This window comes from Taudactylus pleione, unplaced genomic scaffold, assembly GCF_031769625.1.
Source record: "Taudactylus pleione unplaced genomic scaffold, aTauple2 ptg000092l, whole genome shotgun sequence".
Classification (NCBI taxonomy): Eukaryota; Metazoa; Chordata; class Amphibia; order Anura; family Myobatrachidae; genus Taudactylus; species Taudactylus pleione.
Genome location: NW_028284494.1, coordinates 6,311,078 through 6,329,025, shown reverse-complemented (window position 1 = coordinate 6,329,025; position 17,948 = coordinate 6,311,078). Strand labels below are relative to the sequence as shown.

General features: G+C 44.7%; 1 protein-coding gene across 5 annotated transcripts in view; it reads left to right on the top strand.

Moving 5' to 3' along the window:
• Window positions 1-17,948, top strand: part of DDX4 (DEAD-box helicase 4) — a 366,926-nt gene that overhangs the window by 247,999 nt on the left and 100,979 nt on the right. For all 5 annotated transcript variants that reach the window (XM_088469409.1, XM_088469406.1, XM_088469405.1 and 2 more), the window contains 2 exons: window positions 2,887-3,039; window positions 16,141-16,295. In XM_088469409.1, the coding sequence (XP_088325535.1) occupies window positions 2,887-3,039; window positions 16,141-16,295 (308 nt within the window). The remainder of the gene's footprint in view (window positions 1-2,886; window positions 3,040-16,140; window positions 16,296-17,948) is intronic.

Here is a 17,948-nt window from a genome sequence, read left to right as displayed (position 1 = left end):
CGGAGTGTCACGTTCCAGCGATCTCGGCAGTCTTCATTCCCGGAGTCCTCAATTGGGAGGCGGACTTCCTCAGCCGTCACGACGTGCATCCCGGGGAATGGTCGCTTCACCCAGAGGTGTTTCAGCTACTCGTGGGACAGGTGGGGGCTGCCGGAGCTGGACCTGATGGCCTCCCGTCACAATCACAAGTTGCCCGTTTACGGGTCAAGGACAAGAGACGCAGGCGCCTGTCCTGGTAGACGCTCTGTCGGTGAAATGGACGTTTTACCTGGCGTATCTGTTTCCTCCGATATCCCGGCTTCCTCGGGTTCTGCGGAAATTCAAGCAGGACGGCGGCACGCTCGTGCTGGTGGCTCCGGCGTGGCCCAGACGTCCTTGGTACTCCGATCTGAGGTGCCTCTCCATCGACGCTCCGTACCTTCTTCCTCAGCGTCGGGACCTGTTGTCTCAAGGGCCCTGCCTTTACCCGGATCTGGGTCGGCTGTCTTTGACGGCGTGGCTCTTGAGACAGCCGTCTTGAGGTCTAGCGGTTTCTCCAGTTCGTTCATTGGTACCATGCTTAGGGCACGCAAGCCTGCTTCCGCGCGGATTTACAACAGGGTGTGGCGCACTTATTTTCAGTGGTGTGAATCCAGAAACTATGATCCGCAGGTGTTCCGGGTTTCCAGAATCTTGGAGTTTCTTCAATCGGGTTTGGACCTCGGCTTACGCCTGGCCTCTCTGAAGGTTCATGTGTCTGCTTTGTCCGTGTGGTTTCAGCGACGGATTGCTACACTGCCAGATGTTCACACCTTTTTCCAAGGTGTTCTCAGGATCCAACCTCCCTTCGTGCCTCCGGTGGCTCCGTGGGACTTGGCGGTGGTACTGAGGGTCTTGCAGGGTCCTCCTTTTGAGCCGCTTGAGTCGGTGGAGCTCAAGTGGCTGACGTTTAAGACCATTTTTCTCCTGGCAATTGCTTCTGCCAGGAGGGTTTCAGAATTGGGGGCGCTTTCCTGTCGCCCTCCTTTTCTGATTTTTCACCAGGACAGGGCAGTGCTCCGCACGCGTCCTGAGTTTTTGCCCAAAGTGGTTTCAAAGTTCCACATTAATCAGGAACTTGTTGTGCCAGCTTTTCAGTCACCTGATCTTTCTGCTGGTGAGGCTTCCTTGGATGTGGTCCGGGCACTTAGAATCTATGTGGACCGGACTGCTTCGGTTAGGAAGTCGGATTCTTTGTTTGTCCTCTTCGGTTTTCACAAGAGGGGTTGGCCTGCCAACAATCAAACGTTAGCCCGTTGGCTTCGTTCAGTTATTTGTGAGGCTTATGCACAGGAGGGTTTACCTGTTCCAGCCTCTGTTAAGGCTCATTCCACTCATTCTGTGGGTCCCTCTTGGGCTGCTAGATGTGGCGCCTCCGCTGTTCAGCTGTGTAACGCGGCTACTTGGTCTTCAATTCAGACGTTTTTGAGGTTTTATGCGTTTGACACCTTCGCCTCTCAGGATGCATCCTTTGGGCACCGGGTACTCCTTTCAGCACAGGAGCGTCCCCGCCCTTAGTTGAACTGCTTTGGGACATCCCCAAGGTCAACCCTGTGGACCCCCTATGGACCCTGAAGTAGAAAACAAGAGATATGGTAAGAACTTACCTTTGTTATCTCTGTTTCTACGAAGTCCATAGGGTCCACAGGGCGCCCGCCCTGACGCACCTGGCTTCAAATTTCTGTGAGTATGGTTTCTTGTGTGTTCCAGTCTTCCTTCTCTCTGTTTCGTCCCCTCCTCCGGCCTTGGCTGCTTACCAACTGAGGTGCCTGTGGGTCGGGGGCGGGGTGTAGAGGAGGGCGGACCCAAGTGCATCCTGGGAGCAGCAAAGCTTTAACTGCGTGGTGCCCGTGGATCCAGATCCAGCTATACCCCAAGGTCAACCCTGTGGACCCTATGGACAGAGATAACAAAGGTAAGTTCTTACCATATCTCTTGTTATTGCATACCATAATGAAATATCTTGGGAATGGAACCCAAATATAAACAAAATGCATTTATGATTTATATACACCTTATACATACAATCTGCAGTTACAATAGTTTTAATAACTGTCTGCTTTAAACAAAGTTTGTGCACATTGATCCATCAAAAAACAGAGGTTTCACTCTGTCATGCTAAAATAATTCCGTATTTCGGAATATTCCGTATTTCTGACTATTTGGATATGGGAGACTCAACCTGTTTATGAAATCCACTCAGGACATTCTATAAAAGATCTTTTAGAAGTGTCACTAGAACTTTAATACAGTAACGTATTAACTTTACTGCAACATTGTCTGCTACATTTATAGAATCATGGCTACATAAATATGTACTTTAAATTATTTGAAACAACACTGGCACCAATTTGTTTAGTATCGTTTGGAATCAGGATATATTTAGGCCCTTGCTGAGATTCATTTTACTTTTTGGATATTCAATATGTACATGTGAATGTTTTTTTTTTTTTTTTTTTTTTTTTTTTTTCAGGATGTGTATTTTGCATTTTTATTGCGATTAAAATAGGTTATTAATCCTTATTGCCTTGTCTGATGAGCACCACCTCACACCATTTCTTTGTTCTGTTTTGATTGAGAGAAGATTGGCATAGCTTCTTGTGTAGGTGTGCAGCATTGTGACACTTTTTTGCAATACACCACTGCTAGCGCCAGGTCCTATATTACTGTTTGATATCTGGATATTTATATATTTTTTGTCAACGTCATGACAAGCATTGTTATAGCTTTATTTTGATTATACCACCCTGTTAAGTAATGGCGAAAGTTCTAAAATTTTCAAATGTATTGTAATTCTGTCACAATATTTAATATATTGATATTTAATGTATAGTTCATAGTATTGACTACTTTTCATTTTGCCATTAGACTTTCGAAGAAGCAAATCTGAGTGACATGCTATACCGAAATGTACTTAAGGCTGGATACGTGAAGTTGACACCAATTCAAAAACATAGTATTCCTATCATAATTGCTGGTCGCGATGTAATGGCATGTGCCCAAACTGGATCTGGAAAAACAGTAAGTACTTTAGTTGATGATTTTTAAAAAAAAATTTCCCTAAAATTACAACTCACTGCACCAATATTATTCATAATGCTCAGCTTTCCTCTGGGTACTGCGGATTCCTCCCACATTCCAAAAATATACTGGTAGGTTAATTTTCTCGCAACAAAATTACCCCAAATGTGTGTGTTCATGTGATAGGGAATCTAGATTGTAAGCTCCACTAGGGCAGGGACTGATGTTAATAGCCAAATATTCTCTGTAAAGCGCTGCAGAATGTGTGCTATATAATTGGTAATAAACAAGTAGTACATTTTTATCTGAATTTAACTAGTTTAGTATCTTTCTGATTTCTGTTCATGATCATTCTGTCAGTGTTCATAAGTCGCTTTTCTAAATTAAGAAAAGTTAAGACTAACTTTTTCCCTTACAACAAAATTGATTTATCATTCGACTTTGAGCTTACGTGGTGTCTGGGTCATGTGTTCCTTCACTACCCTCCAGACGTTTAGTGTTTTGTCATGAGCTTGGCCCTGCAGTGGATGTAATAGGGGCAACCTAGCCATATTTGTGCCATTGTTGAAGCCACCTTCATACATGTATCAGAATGTGCACGAGACAGATGTATCTTGAGAAGTCAGTTTAAAGAAAATGTGTAAACTGTTAATTTTATTAATATCTACACAGTGCAGCATATTCCGTTGTGCTTTACAGTTGGGAACACAGTAATAAAAAAATAAATAAAACTGAGTTATAACCGACGTATATGTAATCTATAGGGAAATATGCTTTGTTACACAAGGATAGGTGTTACCTATTGCATAAGTGTCCCGCCAGATTGCAGAGGTTCTTGGTGGGCCGTATGACCCAGTCACATGGGAAGGTATGTAAAGTTGTGGGGATTTAATTGGGTCTGATCACTTATGAAGGTAATGTGGGTGGTTCTGGAATTTGATAAGCTCATCTGAAGAGATGAGTTATCAGGGAACGCTTGAAGACTAGATGAGTCTAATTGTGCGTTGGAGGGCATTCCACAGAGTGGGTGCAGCCCGAAGAGTCTTGTAACCATGAAAGGAAGTAGTGTGTGTGTTTGTGACGCAGAGGTCGGGTTGGGAGATATTTTTAGATAAGTGAAGAGATGTGTTGGTGTAGTTTGGTTGATGGCCTTTTTGCGTAAGTAAAAGTACTTTATATTGAATACGGTAGAAAAACGATAACCTGTGGAGGGGTTGACAGAGCAGCAGACGATGAACACTTAGCAAAGACTATTAACCTCGCAGCTGCATTCAGAATGGATTGTAGTTTTAAAGTGTCTTGGGGAAAATCAGTGAAGAGACTATTAGAGATTCCAAAACTTGGTCCAGGTTTTAAGGATAGCCATGGTTGAGCACAGATGGTTAAATCAAATTGATGTAGTAATTACGTCATCTGTGCCCAAGCATGGTTATCCTTAAAACCTGGACCATTAGGGTGTCTTAAAGACAGAGTTTGGGAACATCTGGACTATTGCAATAATCAATGCGGGAGATGATTGCATGAATAAAAGTTTCTTCTTCAGGAACCATAGGGGACACAGGCTTAGACCATGGGTATAGGGCACCTCCCCCCTATACCCAGGCCAGGTCAGTTTAGTTTGGTGCCCTGCAGGAGTAAGGCACATGTAGAGACTGCTCTGCAGTCTAAAATTTACTATGAGCAGGCAGCTCTAGGAGTCCTATAGGACGCCCACACTGTCGCTCCAACGACACCCGGTGACCGCGGCACTGACTACCGCAGCTGGACGCTGTGGAAGGAGCACGGGCGGTGGACTAAGGTAAGATGCGGCTCCCTGTTTGCAGGGAACCGCACTGTAGCGGCTGTTACCACCGGTGTGGGAGACCACCAGCGGTGCTGACAGCAGTCACCCAGGACACCTGGCGCCTCTGTTAGACCGGTTAACATATGGTTTTTAAAGGTCCCACACAGGATAAATAGAAAATGTGCCATCTCAGAATTGTCAACAGAGACTAAAGAATGGAGTTGGTTGAAAAAATGGTCAAGGACCAACTTAATCAGGTTTTGACGTAGGGTATTCGTGTACATTTGGATATGTTGGTGGTGCTCCCCAGAGTCAGAAAAAGGTACTACATTGGTGAAGAAAAAGAAGACTCTCTGCTGGGGGCACTATTCAGAAAGTGAAGGATTCTGAAGTGTATTAAAATTTTACTTTTATTCTTATACTTTAAAATAAGTGGGTATCACAAATCATATGACGTACACACAAAAAATACACAATATACAACACAAACCAAGTGAGTATGCAGGCTCGTATTATGCTAGACCACCAGGGCACATACAGGCAATGGGGCTCTTCATTAGAAGCAGCCATTGCCCTGGGGGAACTAGTATCAGTAAGAGGGAGGTAGGCTCTCCACATTCAGCCCCTCCCCTGCTTCCTCACTGTGACAGCCAAGCCACAGGGATTCTCCCTCCTCTCTTCCCTCCCAACGAAGACACTGAGCGGCCATTTTACCCAGTGCCTGCCTCTGTCAGTCTCTGGAGAGCAGCAAAGGGCTCCTGTCTCCCTGTATATCTATATACAGCATTTAATGTTTGTGTGTATAGAATTGTGTTGAGTACATTTTATTTTCAGTTTCTTCTTACAGTTTTGTAAATCTCTCGTCTTTTATTGTGGGGTGAGGTCACATTCATTGCACTCCCCCTTTTATTACACACACTAGTTTTTCTGACTGGTGTGTGAGAATTGCCCTGGATTGCTTATCAGGTTCTCCAAGGGCAAAGCACCCAGAGTAAGGTGGTTTCAGTGTTGTGTAACTGCAGGACTTGTACCTCTGTACGTTCTCAGGCTCCGTACCACGATGGGCTGTGTCTAGTGTTTCGCAGATTTGCAGCAGTGTGTCAGTTTGCCCGTCACACAGACTGACAACCCCAAGGCTCACTTCCCCAACTAGTATCCCTACTGGGGCTTAGCAGGGTACCTTTATAGCATTCTGCCTTAGGAGCCAGGGATGCAGCCCTTCTCGCTTTAAGCGCAGGTGCCTGTATCTTTCCAGCCGAGGCTGGACAGGAACCGCACTTCTGACATGCCTCACAGCACTGAGGTTGTATGTTTGATTCCCACTACGGCCCTAACTGGGTGGAGTTAATATATTCTACCTGTCCTTGCGTGGGTTTCCTCCGTGTGCTCCGGTTCCCTCCCACGACAGTCTAGGTAGTGCTGCGTCAATAGTGTTGAGTTCTTGTCCAGTATCTGGAAGGATCTCAGCTCATTGGGAAACTGTCTAATATTTTAGACTTTTGTCTATCCCATACCGTAGCTAAATGTAGCGCCCAGTTTAACGGGATAAGAGCTGTTATTAGCTACAAGGTTACCAAGGCCTATGACCACACCACCCTGAATGCTCCTGATGACGTCTGATCTCAGAAGCTAAACAGGGACAGGTCCTGGTTAGTTTTTGGACCAACTGGGATTACCAGTAGGCTACAGACGCTTAAGGCTAGCGCTTTGGTAGACTGTTACTGCATTCCTGTTTTTTTGCGCCGAATGTGGACATTCTGTGGAGGGCTCGCCCTAATAGGCACCTCCGGTTTTCTAAGCTCCTTGCTCCCTTCAATTCTCTACATGCTGCGGACTGGGCATATTGTGCCTCCTCCTCAGGGAATGCTCACTTGGTCCGCCTAGTCAAGAATGCTGTCCTAGTCCAAATATGGCATCCCTTGGGATCTGTCAGACTGGACAATGGAAATTTCCTCAGAAAAGTCTTATATACTGTAGACGCTATCGCGCTTCCATTCCTGACTTTTGCTTATGTGGCTAAAGTCATTGGAGGTTGGATGGATGCTCTTTTTAGGAGAGCCTCAGCTGCGTCAGGTGAGAATGCCAGAGGGTGGCCTCTTGTATTGAAGAGGCGACAATAGCTACTGGTGTCCTGACTTCAGGTGTCTGCATGCTTGGTGGTGGTTAGGTGAACTTTCTGGCTTAATTTCTGGCGTGCTGACTCAGACAGGCCATACAAGATCTTCCGTTTTCAGGTCATTTGCTGTGCTCCTGTTTTGGTCAGGATGGTAACCACAATGACGGTGTCCAGATAAACCTCCCCCCCCCCCCCTTCTGTGACTTAAATCGTGAGCTTATAATTTTTGCTCCTTTCCTCTGAGGGAATGTCCAAGGGCCAACCTTTCTCAGGGCTCCTGGTTAGCCTGGTCTACAAGTTATCCTACCTCCAGGCCTACTGATAAACTTGCGCTTCACAAGGCAGACCTCCACCTAATGGTGTTCCCAGCGTGGGAGGGTTATTTTTGCTGCTTTCATCACCTGGATGGCGACCGCACAGGTTGCCTGAGGGTGAATTTTTCTCTCTTGGGGCTATGCCGTAGCCTTTCTGGAACGGCCTTAGATCCTATTTCTTCCTACTGATAACGCCCTGCTGGCCTCCTGAGTGGGAATTTTTGGCTAATCTCTTCGTTTACCTGCTTTCAACAGGCTTTTTGGTGAACCAGGGAGTCTCTCTCCATTCCGGCTCTGTGGGAATCTGGGCCTCCTTGGTTTTCCAGGAGGCATATTTCATGGTTCCTATATGGCCCAGTCACCAGAGTTTTTTCTCTGGCTGGCGGTCTGAGAAGGGAGCATTTTCAGACATTTCCATTTGGTCTTTCCAGAGCCCACAGACTCATCCTTGCCGGTCACCGGATGTTCTCAAGGAACACATCAGCCTCTTTGTTCTCTCCAGTCCTACGTATAAGTAATCACTGGGATGTATTCCACCTGGACTCCATCACCTGAGATGTACCATGTGAAGTATTCACAAAGTTTTTAGTCATTGCTGAGTGTCATTACTCTTTCAATCAAATCCTGGGGTTGTTTGTCACCACATTCATCATTGCGGAATATGCCCAGTTTCTTTCTGCCTCTTTGGATGAAAGATGGTCCCAGTGGAACAGTTCCCACCAACTCACACCTTCCTGGGAGGTTAGGCTCTTCTGGTGGTCCAGGTGTCCCCACTTACACTGGGTCTGCCCCCTTTGAGATTCCACACAAGGTCCTCCTCACCACCGTCGTCAACAACCTTACAAGTCAGTGAACAGCCTTCGGGTGCCCATCAACTTTGTAGACTTCCAAACAATCTTCAGAACCCTCTGCCTGGCTTGACTGCTTCTACAACCTGGTCCGATCCAGGTTCAATCTGATTAAGTGACTGCCATTGTCTATGTAAACCAGTGGCGCTCGCAGTCACGGCGCATTGAAGGTGAGTAGAGTTCTCACCTGGATAGTGTCGGCTTCTGGCTCTGTCTGTAGTCTTCCTCCCTAGAGTCTTGGTTGTGGAAGAGAACTTCCTCTGTCACCTGGGCACCTACCCAGGCGAATGGGGGCTTTGTCCACACGCCGTTCGTATCAGTTCTTCGCTGGGGGTGGCCAGACGCAGTCTTAATGGCATCTCGGCACGAACAACTATTGAGGCACTGTTATGAAGCTGCTGTGGCTCAAAGGGCTAAGTCACAGCAAAGGTACCTGGGTTCGAATCCGGGTTGAGATGATTTTACCTTACCCATACCTGGGTTCTGGGAGCTTTTCAGGTGGATGTCTTGCCAGTACGCCAGGTGTTCCTTCTCTCCTATGCCCACCCTCCAATTTCGTGGACCCGCGGGTTCTCCGCAAGTTGCAGAGAGGCAATCCTGTTTGCCTACAATGGGCCTTGTTAAGCCTCATACGCAGATCTTCTAACCACGCTCTGCTGCATCTTCCTTATGGCGGGAGCTTCTGTCTCAGGGCCCGTGCTTCTGTCTGAATCTAGCCCATCTCGTTGCTCTTGACTCAGTCTTGAGCACTTCCAGGTTCTCCAGGTTGGTCATTCGTACTATGCTGTATGCCCGTACGTTGCCCTCTGCAAGCCTTGACGCTGCTTCGGCGGCTTTACTTTGCTTGGGGTTCGGTGTGGAATTTTATGCCCAGCGGGTTTCCCTCTCTTGGGTCCTCTCCCTTTAGCTGGTGGGGCTGGATGTGTCCCTCTACCTCTCTTCTTGGAAGTTGCAGGTTCCTACACTTTCTGTCCTCTTCAGAAGCTCTTTGCTTGGATACCTGACTTATATTTCCTTCTCGGATGGAGTTGTTCCTCAGCTCCTTGGAGAGCACTTGGGCTCTGCTGACATTTGTTGGCTTACATGGATGACCGCTTTCCTGCTCCCGGCTAGTGTTTCTCTCGGGTGCGTTGTTCTGTCCCTCACCATGGTGTTGTTTCACTGGGACCAGGCTGTCATTTGAATTTGCTTAGGCTACGTTCTTTCGGTGGTCCCTCGGGTTTCACCAGGACTGTTTGGTTCCTGTGCTATATTTTTCTATGAAGGAGGCCTCTTTGGATTGTGCTGGCACTCCGGATCTTTGGCGTTCGAACTCGAGTTCTACGTTGGAGGGCAGCACTTTAGTCCTATACGAATTTCGTAAATGGGGCTGGCCGGATTCCACGCTGGACTTAGCCAGTTGGCTTCGTTTGATGTTCCGTTGTGCTTTTGCGATGGCGGTCCTCTGTCTTTATGGTCAGATTTTTTCACCCGATTGTGCTCCCTTGGTGGCTCTCCAGCGTTGCCTCTGCTGAGCAGCTTTGTATGAGAGATGCCCTGTGGTACTCCCATACTTTATTCCTGTTAATTTGCCACTTTTCTAGTCGCGGCTTTTAGCGAAGGGATTCTTACAAACGGTGCAGGGTGGTTCTCGCAACATTGCACCCCAAAACCCCAATTCTGTAAATATTTCCACCAGGAGTACATAGGCAAAACTTTTTTGCCTATTACATTGCGTTATAGCGCCGGCGAAAAGACGCTGAAATTGAATACTGCGATATATGAAATTGGCGAAAATGACATCACCGGCGAAGTTTAGCTGTAAACGGCTTTTCGCTTCTAATTGATTACGGCCCTATGTATAGTTCGATCTTCCTTCTCCTTTCCTCGCTCCTGCCTTGGGCTTGCTAACTTAACTGGCCTGCCTGGGGCGGGGTTTAGGGGGGGAGATGCCGGGGCTTTTGGGAGCAGTTTAAAGATTTGTTGCCCGGACTCTTCCTGCTCACCGTATACCCATGGTCTAAGTCTGTGTCCTCTATGGAGTTCGAAGAAACGAACTTGTCTTACCTGGTTAAGTCCTCTTTTGCAGTGTCTTGTGCAATCCTGGATGTGTTTTTTAGATATGTGTAACATGATTTGGAGATTTGAAGGTGGGCAACAAAGGACAGTTCAGAGTTACGAATGACACCTAGACAACGAGCTTGTGATGTGTTTGATTGTTGAGTAATCAGTAATAGCAATATCAGGTCGTTAACTACTATTGGCTGGTAGAAATATTAAGAAGTGTTAAGTTTGAGGTGGCGAGATGACATCCAAGATGAAGTGGCAGGAAGACGTTCGGTAATGCGGATCAATAGAGAAGGTGACAAATCTCGGGAGGATAGGTAGATTTGAGTATCATCCACATACAGATGAAACTGAAATCTTAATGAGCTGATGAGTTTGACAAGAAATGTGGTTTTGATTGAGAAAAGCAGAGGACTTAAGACTGAGTCTTGCAGTACTCCAACTGATAGAGGTAGCAAAGAGGAGCTGGATTCAGAGGAACAAACAGTGAAAGAGCGATTAGACAAGTAGGGTTAGAACCAGAATAGGACTGTGTCCTGAAGACCTAGGGATCGTATGGTTTGTATGAGAAGAGAGTGGTCAACAGTGTAAAATGCTCAAGAGAGATCTAGAAGAATAAGAAGTGAGCTTATGGCATTTAGACTTGGCAGTGATCAGATCATTCACTACCTTATTCAGTGCTGTCTCAGTGGAGTGTTGGGAACGAAACCCTGACTGAAGTGGATCAAACAAGTTGTGAGTGAAGAAAGCATTTGAGGTGATTAGAGGAAAGTTTGATAAAGTAACAGGAAGGTGAAAAGGGAAGGGACTCACTGCACAGTTAATAGTATCACCATAATATCATGTTTGAATTCAAAGATATTAGTATTGATCACTCAAAGCTTAAGAGAAAAAGAAGAAGCTATCTCCACAGTGTTCCCATCAACACATATTTGTAAATATATAGGAGTTGTGGTGGTGCTACTAAGAGTAAGGGGATACAGAATACAAAACAGGGGGAGAAGGTCCAAAGACCAAATCCAAGACTCTGTTAGAGCACTCTTATAGCTAATAAGCAAAATTAAAATATAACTTTTAATGAATATTAATTATAAACTTGGACTCGCATGACAAACAAATACTGAACATTGTAAGAAAAGAAAATGTGAGGGAAAGAGAGAATAATTTTATCCCTATGAGAAAGGCGAAATATACATGAAACAATACACATTCACAATAATGCACAATACTTAACAGTATTGATGCGACAAAGACAGTGTATAAAATACACCCAGGTCATAAAGGTGTGTAAGGATTAATATTCAATATCGATATAATAAAGGAGACACATTCCTGTTATAAGAACAAGCTTAACCTGTAATAACAGAGTCCTTAGGTTTTAATAATAGATGACAGAACCTGTAAATGGATAAATTGATATATAAAATATACTGTATAGTACAGAAAGAAGAAAATTAGGGGGTATAAAGAACCTGATCTGTCACAAAGTTCTGCTTCTTGCCATTATGCTTCATAGCAGAGAATGGGAAGTGAGAGACCCCGTGTGTCACAGTAACTCCACGAAATTAAAGTAAAGTCACAACCCTGTAGCAGGCATTCACTTCAAACTCCTATCTGTCATGCTAAATTAGCATTGGACAGAATAGGGGAAGAGGCTGCAGGCGGGAGGTGAGAGAAATATAAAGTATACCAATAATTGAAATCAATCAAAACGGCCACAGAAAAAGATTGTTACAGTGGCCTTTATACCATATAGTACAGAAGGAAAAAAGTATGGGGTTGAAATAGCCCGTGTCGTTAATGAGTTCTGCTGCTTCCCATCTTGCAATTGGCAGAGGCTGGGGAGTGAGAGACTCGTACTACACAGTAGCCCCAATAGAAATGTAGTCAATATTAAACCCCTTTAGCAAATATTCGTTTCTACCCCTTTAATGTCTTGCTGGTATGCCTAGGACAAAAAGAAGGGGGAAATTACTCGGCTGCAAGTGGGGAGAGATAGGAATGTACAGCAAAGTATACCCTTTATTGATACAGGTATATAATCATACAAAATAGTAGAAAACCTCTTTGTGTATATATTGGATTACAATGTTTTAGAGGTATATAAAATGGCAATTCAACAGTAATTTCAATCATGCAATTTTCTTTAACCAGATAAAAATATTGAATAGTCAGCCTCTTTGTTTAGGTTCAATACTTTATCTGTTCTTACCTAACAAAGTAGCAGCTTGGCAATAAATCCAACAGAAAAGATAATGAAAATTCAATTATCCTAGAAAGTATATTTTCAGTTGTTATAGTGTAACAATATTAAATCCTAGGGACTGTATCTTGAATATAAGGACCATGGATACTCTGAGTAGCTTGTCAACATATTATATCATGCAGCGTTTGTTAATAAAGTGTTCATTGGTCGGTAAGTAAACCATGAGAGTATATATAAACAACACATTGAATTACAAGCTAAGTTAGCATAATATGGCAGTATTAAATCAAAGGGAGTGCATCCGAAACCTAGGAACTATATACGCTGCATATAGGAATGGTCTAATTAAAGAAAATAATTAAATCCAAAACGACCTGAGTGTAGGGGTGTCCTACATCGTGCACATGCAGGACATCCTGGAAACCGACGCGCGTTTCGCCTGCGTGGCTTGTTCACGGAAGGTGTCTGAAGTAGGAGTGAGCGTATTCGGTTCTACTCGGTTCCGTTCGGATTTAAAAAACGAATCTTATTGGGTATCAGCTTATTGGGTATCAGCTGTCACGAGTTTTGGATAGCCAATAAGATTCGGTTTTTAAATCCGAACGGAACCGAGTAGAACCGAATCCGCTCACCCCTAGGCTGAAGTAGCTTGGAGTGGCATGGAAGCTGAGAGAGAGGACGTTAATTTAAGATTCGGGTCAGAATTTTTTTTTTCAGAATAGGACTAATTACTGCATCCTTGAACAGTGACTGAAAGATACCAGTAGAGAGCGAATACAGATTTTAGTTAAGGTTGGGATGAGCACCAGAGATAGAGCTCTACTGATTTGTGAGGGTATAGGATCAAGAGGAGTGTCTGTATAGTAGGAAGATTAGAATAGTGTAGATCATCTTAATTTGTAGGATCAAAGTGTCAGGGGGTTCAGGGAAGGATTTGAGCAGGTTGCTGGCTGAGGAAGTGCATTTCAGCAAATGTACGTGAACGTTAAATCTCTGATTCATACGAGTTGGGTGTAATGTGCATGGATACCCCATATAATGTGAATCTGTTTTTTCTTGTTTTTGTCTGTAGCTTTCTTATTTTATGGTTTTAATTTTTAACATTGATCATCTGAGACTTTACCTTTAGGTTTTCTCTTCTACCTTTTGTCCTGAAGTCTTCCACGCTGACTGACTTCTCAAACCTGGGCACAGTGCTTAGTAATACCACTTTCATATCAGATGTCAGGTCACACCTGGTATTTTGTTGACCGGTCCATCCCGGGTGTGACCTGGCAGAGACCCCTTTCAGACTGGCGGTCCGACCCTGGCAATAATGCTTGGTCGATGACCTCACCACCATCACGTTGTGAGCCGGCGCTTCCTATGCAGAGAACGGGACCCGGATGCCACCGACCCGGGTTACTCGTTCACACTGCATCACGAGACAGGTTGAACCGGTGTTCAACCCTTCTCGTGACCAGGGTTGAAATGCCGGTTCTCTCGACAGTAACCCGGCTTATGTCAACCTGTCCCTTTCACACTACATAGTTACTTAGTGTTCACTCGTGACCAGACCTAGAGAAAAGGCACGTCTGCCGCCCTGAAATGAGGGCCGGGCACACCCTTTTTTCCTCGCTCTTGGGGGTGTGCCCGGCACTTACGGACATGCCGGGCTGCCCCCATGTGCTGCTGTCTGCCCTTTTTAAATAGGTGCCCCGCTAAAACAGCCTAGCAGAAACGCTAGTAACTCAGGTTACTGCATGTTCAGGTGCAATTGCTTGTAGTGTGAAAGGGGTATTTAATATTACTTATAAAATCTACCAATTTAACTGCCTTTACAGCAAAGCTGGGTTGTTGCCTGACTACTCTGTTAGCGGTATTCTGTTGAAGCACAGAATCGCTTCTAGGTCTTTATGGAATACTTTTGGTTGTGAAGACACACCTAATGCAGTACTTTTCTTTCTCTTTAGATGTCTTATTTTTCATATCACATTGTGGTATATAATAATTAACTAGTATATAGGATGCGGTAAATGCTGGTCGTAAGGGCTCTCCTACCAACAGTCCTTTTACTTACCCGGCTGCACTTGATTCTCACTACTTTCTCTCTGTCTCTGCATTTAGGGGGCTCACACTTAGCATTCTAAAGCATATTATATAGATCAGGGATGGGGGAACCTTTTTTCTGCCGAGGGTCATTTTGATATATATATAACATTATTCGTGGGCACAGTGCAGGCCACGCCCCTCCGTGTGACATTACACGGGGGCGAGGGTCACAGTCGTCGGTGATTACAGTAATGCTTCCTGAGGAGGCTCTGGGAAACTGTAAGGATGCTCCAGGCTGCATTGATGCATAGATTCTGGCTGCAGGGTGCTATTCTAGGCACCCTGCTAGCCAGAATAGGCTAGCAGAAAAAGCTCAGAGGGCCAGACCAAATGATTCCGCGGGCCTTATACAGCCCCCCAGCCTGAGGTTCCCCATCCGTGATATAGATTATGGATCTGAGGGCAGTGGGGCTCACTGCTTGTTGAACCTTCCTGTTTAAGCACACCATCAGTCTGATACTTACATTCCTTTCACAAAATGTAAACAATTTGATGATTAATTCTAACCTGTTGTTTACCAAAGCATGTGACAGTTTCAGAAGGCTTATAAAGTCTTTTTGATTATGTCCAGTTCATCTTAGAAAACGGTTGTATCCTACTAATAAGTTTCAGTAGAGGTTACTGCAAGTAGTTTATATATTTGTAAAATTGTTTTCAGCAAAGGTTCCATTATCTTATTTGCTACTGAGGTTACTGAGCTCACTGGTCTGTAGTTACCTTCTATTTCTCTGCATTATTAGTTCTCCATTGAGTTTTAATACCTGTTAATATTGTGGTTATTTTACATATATGTTAATTTGATATGCTAGGATTAACAGTACCCAGCGTATCAATTGAATATAGATTCATTTTGGATCTATATTACAGCCTCTTTATCTGTAACATTTTACTTTTTTATCCTTGAACCATGGTAAAAAATGGTCCTAGCTTCTTTTTTCGAGCCTTCCGAATGTGAATGGGTACTTTTTTGAGGGCAATTCGGTTCTTTTTGCAAGGTGTGCTAACTAATGGCCCCCCATTTTTGCAATTCAGTTGTTTGTGAGCGCCCATTAATTATCGCGCTTTTCGCTCCCAATTAGAGATTAGTCGCGTAAAACTTATTAACCCGTCTAGTTAGGGACTTATGACACATTACTGCTCGCCACCTCAGTTGTAAAGTACAGTGAATAATGCTGCTGCTAAAGAAGTAAATCTAACCCTGTGAACTTGTGATACCTGAAGACTGAAGTAGATCAGGTTATGATTTCCTATTTTATAATACTCTACTCAAACCATATTTTTGGTTAGTTTTTGGTGAAATTATCCTGGTAACTTGCAGTTAGTCGAACGTAAATAATGGCTGTTTAATGCTGGGTACACACGGGATGATCTGTTCAGCGAACGATATTGCTGAACGATTTCCCTTGAAATTCCCGGTGTACTGGATGAACAATATTGTTCATCCACTAACCAAAGATATCGTCAATGACAAATGATCGTTCTCCCATATGGAAAATGAACAATATCGTCCAGGTTGGCCATACATCCCCGTTGGACGATATCGTTAACTTCCAGCGGAAGCGCGCATCGTATGTCGTCCATTGCATACAAACGCGGAACGATATGAACAATATAGTTATTATTCAGATTGTTGAAAGATATCGTTACGTGTGTACGCACCTTAAATGTTTTTCTTTTTTTTTTTTCTCCATATATAGGCAGCTTTTCTGTTGCCAATTTTGGCTTATATGATGAAAAATGGAGTTACAGCAAGTAAATTTAAAGAAATTCAGGAACCTGAAGCTATAATTATTGCACCTACTAGAGAGCTGATTAACCAAATATATCTGGAAGCTCGGAAATTTTCTTTTGGGTAAGTTTTTTTTTTTTTTTTAATTGTGTGTATGTATGTATATGTGTGTATGTGTGTGTGTGTGTATGTATGTATATGTGTGTGTGTGTGTGTGTATGTATATGTGTGTGTATGTATGTATGTGTATATATATATATATATATATATATATATTCTCAAGATATTACACATCTAATAATTTTTGGAAAGGGTGGATAACAGCATTAAATGTCATTTTAAGAGCATATATTAGAAAATTACTCAGATTATACTATACAAAATGAACGAGAAATAAACCTTTCTTCTTCAGGGTCCATAGGACTCCACAGCTGAGACCTTGGGGTGTAGGTGGTGATTGAGGATCGGGCACCACGCAGTTAAAGCTTTCAGCTCCCAGGATGCATCGGTCCATCCCCCTATACCCCGCCCCCGAGCCACCTCCGTTTTGTCGGTGCCATGCCGGAGTCGGGTCACCATTATGCAGTGTGCTGCTTTGGCAGCTCAAATAGCTTTTATTTTATGATTTGTTTATTTAATATTTTCTTGCTCGGCGTGCTGCAGTAGACTGTCCACAGAACATCCCTCCGGGTGCCGCAACGCCTGCTTCGGCTGGGGATTTCGGCGGGCGTCCCGGGATCCTCGCTAGCCGACGCCGTGGACGGACCCAGACTGCAGGACGGACGCAAGGGGACATGTAAGATGGGTCATCGCTTGCGGTGACCCGTGGATTGGCAGTCATACCTCCGGTCTCGAGACTCCGAGAGTGAACACAGGCTTTGTCCAAAGTGATCCACTAGACAACAAGGGTACATATGGAGCTGGAATCCAGCATCCCGGAGGTTAAAAATCAGCATGGGGAGGTCAGCTTTCCCCATTAAAGCGGCCCCGTCCTCAGCTCAGAGCACCATTCCTCTGAGGTCTCGCTTCCCTGAACTGCTCTCCTCCTTCAACCAGGCCCCCTCAGAGGTCTCCGTCTGCCATTTTTCCAAGCTCAGCCACAGCGCTCTCAGAGAAACGCAGGGTCTGGTCCCCCTACATACCTCTCCCTGTAGTCAGGTTATGTAGCACTATAGCCTACCAGATGTTGAGTCACGGACCACAGAATCTGTGTAGTTGACTGTAGTGCCCTTCTGCAGTTATATGGTATGTCTAGCAAAGGCAAGAGTAGCAAGCAAGCATCTGCACCCATACTGCTATCATGCAAATGATGTGCTGCAGGTTAAAGTAAGGAGGATTTGATACAATATGGATTAAGTGTTATACTCCACCATGCCCATCAGACCCTCCAGCTCCTGCACAAGAGGCCCCCTGGGCTTCCTTTTCTCTGGTGCTGGCTACTATTGTGGACTGCCACAACATAACAAGCTGCAAGTTCCCCTATGGGATTGCCACAACGGGTTCAGGCAATACAGGTGTCTCCTGTGCCCCCTCCATGGGTTGACCTACTCTAACTCAGTACATAGTCTGGTGGCTACCTCTACAGCCTTTCAAACTATGTTGCAAGGTGAGAAGCTCCTACCCAGTAAGCCTTCTAAACGTCCTGTGTTATCATCACAGTCCACGCAGCTCTCAGATTCTGAAGTGTCATCTGAAGAGCCAGAAGATGCTGATCTCTCTTAACACTGAGTTCCCTCTATCAGATAAACTAGCTGAACACATGGCAGCCTGGCAGAC